Raw genomic sequence first — 9,193 nt, 5'->3', positions numbered from 1 at the left:
TAATTACAGGGTACAGACCTGATTTTTTGCTCCATTGTCTCTAATCCCCTAAACGGGGTCAACAGAGAGAGAGAAAGAGAGCAATGCTTGCTCAGTAGCTATCAGAGGACCACAGGGGCTATGGCTACACATTGTGTGGTTTCAGAAAAATGGCTTATAATTTGCACATAGCAACTTTGTGGCCTTTTCTGCACATACCACTTATGCTGTTTCAAAGATATTTTCGATTCTAATGACTTCAATGAAGTTTGTCCACGTGCCCCTTCTCAAAATGTTGTTTCGTGGCCGCCAGGTTTCTTCCCCCGCATATGTACTGTAGCAATGCTTCATAGCATTGCTGATATAAAAAATGGGGTGGCGGGAGAAAAATGCCAAAAATAATACATTTCAAGAGGAGAGGGGCGAGGACGTCAGGTAAGAGACCAAAAAAATATATATGGCAGAACAATTGCAGGAATTGAGGTTTGAAGACCACACAGGGAATATGTCCCCTATGTCCCTAACTGACCTTTGCGTTTGGTGGAGGCCAATTTACTGGTGGTTCCTGGCCCCTCAATGATGTGGCTGGCCTGTACGCCAGCCAAGGCTTTTACGGCCTTGGCCCCTGCCTGGTGGAACACTCTTCCTCTGGCCATCAGGGTCCTGCAGAACCTTGGACAGTTCCACAGGGCCTGTAAAACAGAGTTGTTCCACTGGACTTCTGGAGCGGCTAGCTGCTGATTTGCCGTCCCCTGCTGTCCCCTGCATACCATCTTCACTGGTTGCCATTATTGGTATACCTAGGTCCCTCTCAGGAGGGTGGGAGGTCCTTTCTCTGAGTTGCCATCTGTGGTTTGGTTTTTATTGTTATGATGTTATGTTAATGTTATGTAATAACTTTTAAATGGTTTTTATCTTTGTGCACCGGCCAGAGCCCTTCAGGAGTAGGAGGTATATTGAATGCAATAATAAACAAACAAACAAACAAATATGGAAAATGGCCTGTGGTTTTGGCGGGAAAAATAAAACATTTCAGTTTGATCGCACTTGTGAGGGAAGTTGCTTGGAAATGTTTCAGCAAAAAGAAAAACAATGAAAGTGTTTTCAGATACAAAAAATAAAAAAGTGTTTTGGAAATGTTTCCAAAACCAAAGGGGGGTGATGACAATGTGGAACTTCACGGAGGAAACATTTTATTTCCAGCCTGAAAGTGTCATAAATTGAATATGCGGAAAAGTTTGAGTGGGAGGACCATTTTATCTCCCCATTAGGCCCCATTATTTGTCCCAGATTTAAGTGTGAACTGTGTCATCCAATTTTTGCCTGTATGACCAGAATTATATGGTTAAAATGAGTCAAAAGATTAAATAGGATTTGAAGGGGATATATGATAATTCAAGCAGTGGGGTTGTACCCTAATTCCCCCAACTAGGGAGGCAGGAATACCTTTTATTCCAGTCCTTTTGACCTTTGGAAACCAGAGCCAATTTACCCACTGACAATGAATTCACCTGACAAGAGGGTGTATTTGAAAGTGATGTAGAAACATGCTTTTATTTGTTTTCAGTGCAATGGCACTGGGATATGGGTAGATGAGTTTGAGAGATGTGTGAAGTCCCAAATAGCAAGCCAATGCATGTATTGAATATGCAGGAATAACACATATGATAGCCTCCCAGGGAACTGATTGAGATGTTATTCAGCCCACGGTTTTACCGGTCAAGAGTAGCAGATTCAGAATTGCAGGGAAGGTGCTGAAGATACAAAGAGGCTAGTCCTCACATGGAGAAAAATGCTAGATTGGTTAAGTGCAGATGTCTTTCTTATTCTATGTGCAGAGACTACTAAATGGCTTCTTCGGAATCTTTTGTACTTGCTCCAAACTTTGGTAATAAATACTTCCTGTGCTGCAATAAAATGCAATAACGAATTACAGGTCCTTTCAAAACAGCGGAGTGTGCTAATCATAGAGACTGCTTTCTAAGTAGCGAAATCCTCATGGGCTAATACTGTCATGCCTAAAGTCATGATCATTTGCAGTTTCCCAGTGTTTTGCAAACCATCACATGGTAACGGATTTCTCTGAGACAAATAATACCCCATACAGGACTTCTCCTCTGGTTCTAAACTTGTGATCGCTATACAGCCTTGATCTTTCGATTTCGTATTGTCTTACATACTTCTTGTACTTGCATATTTTGTTATTGTTCTGAGGCATTTGCAATGCATGTTGGTTAGAAGCATGACTGATGGGAGGCAGTGTTGTATAGTGGCTGGAGCATTGGATCTAGATCTGGTTTGAATCCCTACTCTGCCAGGGAAACTCACTGGTTGACCATGGACCAAATTGTCTCTCGGTGTAAGCTACCTCACAGGTTGTTGTTGTGAGGACTGCATGGAATTATACCCTGCTGAAGTCCTTCCCCTCACCAAACCCTACTCTCCCCAGGCTCCACCAGCAAAATCTCCAATAATTTCCCAACCCAGAACCGCCAGCCCTAAATATGTCAGCACGGAAGCGTGTGAATGGCGCTGGGGCTGCACTGGGATCATATATCCTGGTTTGCACCTGCATCCCCAGCCTGTGCAGAAAGGGCCTCAGAGAGGGAAGCCACGTGGAAGCGCAGGAAACCAGAGCTGAGGCAGTGGAGACTGATACTGTGTAAAGGGCCATCAAATCACAGCTGACTTACAGCGACCTCCTAGGGTTTTCAAGACAAGAGACATTCAAAGGTGGGTAATCATTGTCTGCCTTTGCGTAGCATCCCTGGACTTCCTTAGCAGTCTCCCATTCAAATACCAACCAGGCCAACTCTGCTTAGCTTCTGTGATCGGATGAGGTTGGGCTAGCATAGGCCTTCTTACTTGAGTCTGAGGTAAATGTTGCCCCTGTCAAGAGGTGTATGTAAAGAACTATTTGTTAACTTTTTTATATAATAATGTGCAAACTGGATATTCAGCTCATTGGGCTTAGTTGATCTTTCACTGAACATGTAGTTTTTATTAAGAAATCCCACAGAAGGAACACTTGTTTTACATCAAAACAAACACACACCATCTGCCTTTATGATTACTTTAAAATATACATTTGTCTTTTCGCAAGTTGGGAGAAATTATTTCCAAGAAGTCGTTAGCCTAAACAAAATATATTTTAAAAACCTTTTATATGTCTTGAGAAACGGGAGTAGAGCAAATCAGCAAAGGGAGCAGCCCTGACTCAGAAACATCTAACATTTTCTGCAATATGTATTATGATAATATGCATCTACATGATGAACTGTATTCTGAAGAATGTTACTGCATGTATTTTGTGTGAAGAACAATACATGCCTGGACTATAGAATTTAAGCTCCAGGTAATTTCACACACCGGGCATATTTGTCTGTCTGCAAGAAAATTCACCAGAGCCTCTTCTGAATTTCTTGAATTTCTGCAGCTAACAAACCAAACAGTTTCAAATGTCAGCTTCAATGTTCCTTAAGCACAGTGGTTAAGGAACATTGAAATTGTTTCCAAAACCTAACATTTGGAACCGTTTGCCATAAAATGTGGAACCATTAAGCACCATTTTCCAGTGATTTAAAATTATCTCAGGCCCCTTCCGCACACGCAAAATAATGCATTTTCAAACCACTTTCACAACTGCTTGCAAGTGGATTTTGCTATTCCACACAGCTTCAAAGAGCACTGAAAGCAGTTTGAAAGTGCATTATCGCACAGCTTCAAAGAGCACTGAAAGCAGTTTGAAAGTGCATTATTCTGCATGTGCGGAATGAGCCCCAGAATGGTTTGATGAAAATGGTTCTTCTTGGGACAAATTCATCCAGGGACGGTTGCTGCTCAATAACTTGTCTGCACAAATGATTCATTGGAGATCAAATACCACAAAGCAACATTCCATGCCATTTCTTAACACCACTATACTCATTCAAGGGAAGCAGCCGGTACACTTAACAGTGAGATACTAAGCGCACAGTTAGCAAGTAACACATACAATGTGCATGCATTGTGAAGAAAGCTTTAGATTTGGAAGATGCCAAGATTCTGTCAAATAGATTCCTGGACAAACATAAAGAAAAAAAAACAGAATAGCAACTTTCTTTTTATAGATAACACTTCAGAAATGTTCTGATTTTACTACTGTTATTCCCCATCCCCTGCATTTAATATATTTGCAGTACTATCCTAAACAGAGTTACTCCCTTCTAAATCCATTAAACTCTGTTTAAGATGGTGCTGTTCCTCCATGAACTAAAATAACGTTTGAACTACTGCTATCCTGATCAGACGGTGCCTTCATGAATGCTGCGGCAGGGTGTTGCTCTGTGCTTCAGCTCGTTCAGAACAGAAGATTTTCATCGATGTCTTCTGCAAGAGAGAGGAGAAAAGGTGTTATAATCCAAGAACTAAAAGAAAATAACAAGGTTTGTGGTGTAACCCAGTGTTGGAATGGCGAAGCCCTCGCAGTCTAATTATTTTCCCAATGGATGAAGTCATATTGCTGACAAATTGCCAAATAATGTTAGGTCTCAGTCCCAATGAATCAAGTTTTAGGCCCCGTCCCAGAGTTAGTTGTGACTTGGGGTTGGACTACATGTCACATGGTTGTTTTGCCTTTTAACTTTCTTTTATCATGAAAATCAGTGGCAGCAAGGCTAAATGCAAATCTGGAAGGGAGAGAAGGGGCAGCAGTGGCGTAGGAGGTTATGAGCTCATGTATCTAATCTGGAGGAACCGGGTTTGATTCCCAGCTCTGCCGCCTGAGCTGTGGAGGCTTATCTGGGGAATTCAGATTAGCCTGTACACTCCCACACACGCCAGCTGGGGGACCTTGGGCTAGTCACAGCTTCTTGGAGCTCACTCAGCCCCACCTACCTCACAGGGTGTTTGTTGTGAGGGGGGAAGGGCAAGGAGATTGTAAGCCCTTTTGAGTCTCCTGCAGGAGAGAAAGGGGGGATATAAATCCAAACTCCTCTTCTTCTTTTTCTTCTTCTTCTTCTTCTTCTTCTTCTTCTTCTTCTTCTTCTTCTTCTTCTTCTTCTTCTTCTTCTTCTTCTTCTTCTTCTTCTTCTTCTTCTTCTTCTTCTTCTTCTTCTCCTTCTTCTCCTTCTCCTCCTCCTTCTTCTTCTTCTTCGTCTTCTTCGTCTTCTTCTTCTTCTTCTTCTTCTTCTTCTTCTTCTTCTTCTTCTTCTTCTTCTTCTTCTTCTTCTTCTTCTTCTTCTTCTTCTTCTTCTTCTTTCACCTTCAAGGAGAAGTACCATATTTTCAACAGTCCTGTGAAGGGCTCACTCATCCCCAGGATCTGTTAGCTGTGGTACAAAGTTCAGACTTCCATCTTCTGGAAGCAATCCACAGCCAGTTCTGATTTCATTCTGGATTCCTCCACACCTAACCAACTAGTGGTTATGAATCACTCAGCCAACGTTACATCACTTTTTAAAATTTTTAAATATTTTATTCTCTAGCATTCCTCAATCTTTGTGCTTGAACACAAAAACCTGCAGTAAATTGTCAGTAGTACCATAGACTACTGCTAATTATATTTCCCGTTCAGTCTTCCTTATCTCTCTGAGAGGAATTGTGGCTGTTTAGTTGCTGTGTCATCCAAATAGTTGTCAAAAGCTTTCAATATGTTCAGCAGCTGTGAGGGAGGGAGAGAGAGAAGAAAGCTCAAAGAACAAATTGTAAGGCTGGGTAGCACACTGAGGAGAATTTTCTTGCTGGAGTGGGGAGGGAGGGAGGAGTAAAATGTTGTCTAAATATATTGTCTTGGCTGCCAAATACCTTTATTTTGGTATCAACTGCTGGACAGCTCCAAATCAGAGGCCAACAGTTGGCAGAATGGTTAAATTTATCTCAAAGCTAGAGTCCAGATCTGCTGCACAGGATGTGGTGGACTTGGGGCAACAATAGAGGAGAATTGGGACAGAGTGTGCTAGCTTTGCCCCAATCTGGGATCTTTCTCATCAGTCACACATGGCACCAGCACCCAATACATCTGTGTGCCAGAGTAGAACAAACAGGAAAAGATCCCAAGGGGGGGGGGGGGCTCTACAGCATTGGTATGCCAGTACACTACAGAGATTACAATAGCGTTCAGTGAGAACAGAAGGAAAAGTTGACTATAGGGCATTGTATACATCAAGTAAAAGGAGCAGCAGTGGCGTAGGAGGTTAAGAGCTTGTGTATCTAATCTGGAGGAACCGGGTTTGATTCCCCGCTCTGCCGCCTGAGCTGTGGAGGCTTATCTGGGGAATTCAGATTAGCCTGTACACTCCCACACACGCCAGCTGGGGGACCTTGGGCTAGTCACAGCTTCTCGGAGCTCTCTCAGCCCCGCCTACCTCCCAGGGTGTTTGTTGTGAGGGGGGGGAGGGAAAGGAGATTGTATGCCTATTGGAGTCTCCTACAGGAGAGAAAGGCGGGATATAAATCCGAACTCTTCTTCTTCTTCTAAATTCTTTATTGCTCTATTTGGCATTCCCTCAGTGATCTCTCCTTCTTACCTAGCATTTTCATTGTTGTTTGTGTTTGTGTTGGGTTAGTGTTGTTTGTGTTTTTGTATGTATTCCAGCTCTAGTTTTTATTGTTTTAGTGATGCTATTTTTTGGTGTTTTCAAAATGCGATTTTAGAATGTATGCTTTGTCAGCCAACCAGAAAAAGAAAAAAGAGAGAACTGGTGAGGGCCGACAGCTTTACTGTTTTATGAAGCCCCTGACCATTTCCGTACAAGCTTCATCCTTTTGTGCTGACACTCTCCACAGCAATTGAGTTATAGTGCTGTGGAGTGGAGTGAGTCGACACAAAGGAACTCTAATCCCCCTGATGAAACTTGAACAGTAAAATTTACAGGAGCTTTATAAAACAATAAAGATGCCACCTGTCACCTGGCATCTTCTTTCCTTTATTGATTTGCTGGCACACTGCTAAGTTAGCCCAATTTTTCTTTCACTTTTTAATTTGTTAACCACCTTGCTGCCCCTTATGAAAAAGGCAGGGTATAGATAAAATAAATAAATAGTTAAAATTAAACAGACGTGAAAATTCAGGCTGTTTGCACGGGAAACCCACAGATGGTCATGACCACATTTGTCTGAGAGCATTTTGCAATGTAGGGCTTTCTAAATAGTCTCCATAGTTAGCACACTCTGCTGTTTTGAAAGGCCTGGTATCATTATTGCATTTTATTTTGCTAGCCAGGAGTACAAGCAATACACAGGAAGCATTTATTACCAAAGCTGGTAACAAGTACAAAGATCCTAGGGAAGCTATGAAACACCATGCAAAAAGCAGGCAGCTTTGAGGTTTTCATAAGAATGCTGCTGTTATAAGGATAGCAGGTAACATTGGAGTTTTCATGAATAATAATACTAATTTTGGATTTATATCCCACCTTTTGCTCCTGTAAGGAGACTCAAGGTGGCCTACAAGCTCCTTTCCCTTCCTATCCCCACAACAAACACCTTGTGAGGCAGGTGGGGCTGAAAGAGTTCCAAAGAACTGTGACTAGCTCAAGGTCACCCAGCAGGAGTGTGGGAGTGCGGAAACACATCTGGTTCACCTGTTATGCCTCCGCCACTCAGGTGGAGGAGTGGGGAATCAAACCCGGTTCTCTAGATTAGAATACACCTGCTCTTAACCACTACACCACGCTGGCTCTCAGTTACAACAACAAATGAGAATGCTGCTGTTATAACTTTCTGTTATAAACAGGGAAACATTACTTTTTGAGCAATAGCATATTTAGGAATTGCAACAATAAATCAGTGAAAACTACAGTTCCCGATCCTACTGAGCACATGGGACCAGTTGTGCACCTCTTTAAATCCTGGCCACTATGAAGATTTTTTTTTGTAACCATGAGCTCTTTCCTAAATATATATTTTCCTCTCCAATCCTCTGCTGAGATAGTTTGTGAGAAATTCTCCATCAGGGTGTAGAGATTTACCTTCTTTAATTCCAAAGCAACGGCACCATTCCTGCAAAGAGATATGCTTGTCTTTGTCGTTGTCACACCCTTGGAAGAAGCGAGTTACGCAGTGCTCCATGGGAACAAGAGAAGCGCGCAAAGGAGCAAGCTCGGAGTGTGTTAGCTTTCTGCAATTGTAAAGGACAGATTTACATGTTATGGAAAATAAGGGGTTCCTACCTCAAATGGCATCTCCTGTTGATTTTTCCCTTCTTCATCTGTGATGAGTTCTGTTGCCAGAACTAAAGGTTAAAAGCCCAAACCCTTTCATTGTACCCCACGTCATGCCCCACCACGTCATACAACACCACTTTACTCTCACATACAATTCATAGGGTCGCTTTAGGTCAGGAGCGACTTGACAACACTCAACACATACACAATCTAGCTATCCAGTTCCTTTCCTTATACCATCCCAGTTACACCAGACATACTCAAAACAGTCTGCTACTTATTCTGGCCCATTGATACCAACTGGATAATTATACAATGGTAGTTATTAAAGTTACTTCTTGTAGCACTGACCTTTTAGTGCTGTGGTGGCGAACCTTTGGCACTCCAGATGTCATGGACTACAATTCCCATCAGCCCCTGCCAATTGGCCATGCTGGCAGGGGCTGATGGGAATTGTAGTCCATAACATCTGGAGTGCCAAAGGTTTGCCACCACTGTTTTAGTGCCAAACCAGACATGTGCTGAAAATCCCACATCTAGAGCCCCAGTGATGTTTACACACTCAGTTCTCATGCACATGGGATCTTCGTGTACCTGAAAACTCAGTTAAAATAGCTGCTGTCCTCTCCAGATGCAGAACTTCCCGTGTGCATCTGGTTTGGTCTTCATATGCACAAAACAGAAAGGAGTTCAAATGCCTGCTGTCTACAAAGAACGCAACACAGGCTGTCTTTTTAATCTCCTCTCCTCTCCTTAAAAAAATTGTATAGAACGGTCCCTAGAAGCTAAAATGATTACAGGCTGTTGTATTTCGGCCTCATCGTGACAAGGCAAGAGTCACTGGAAAGGACAATAATGTCAGGAAAAGTTGAAGGCAGCAGGAGAAGAGGAAGGTCCAACATGACATGGATTGACTCCAGTGGTGGCATCCAAAAATTTTAGTAACAGGTTCCCATGGTGGTGGGATTCAAACTATGGCGTAGCGCCAATGGGGCTGGGCGGGGCACGACGGGGGCGTGGTCGGGCATTCCGGGGGCGAGGCATTCCTGGGCGGGGCTGTGGCAAGGACA

At 42.9% G+C, this 9,193-nt stretch overlaps 1 protein-coding gene across 1 annotated transcript in view; it reads right to left on the bottom strand.

Moving 5' to 3' along the window:
- Window positions 1–3,757: 3,757 nt before the first annotated feature.
- The window catches only part of SPARCL1 (SPARC like 1), a 31,154-nt gene continuing 25,718 nt past the window's right edge, over window positions 3,758–9,193 (bottom strand). The window contains exons 11-12 of the mRNA XM_048509486.1: window positions 7,929–8,077; window positions 3,758–4,347 (exon numbers count right to left, since the gene is read on the bottom strand). Of these exons, the coding sequence (XP_048365443.1) occupies window positions 4,319–4,347; window positions 7,929–8,077 (178 nt within the window). The 3' untranslated portion in view covers window positions 3,758–4,318. The remainder of the gene's footprint in view (window positions 4,348–7,928; window positions 8,078–9,193) is intronic.

The sequence above is a fragment of the Sphaerodactylus townsendi genome, linkage group LG10, assembly GCF_021028975.2.
Source record: "Sphaerodactylus townsendi isolate TG3544 linkage group LG10, MPM_Stown_v2.3, whole genome shotgun sequence".
NCBI lineage: Eukaryota > Metazoa > Chordata > Lepidosauria > Squamata > Sphaerodactylidae > Sphaerodactylus > Sphaerodactylus townsendi.
Note: the sequence above shows the minus strand (reverse complement) of the source record. Positions and strands in the feature narration are given on the sequence as shown.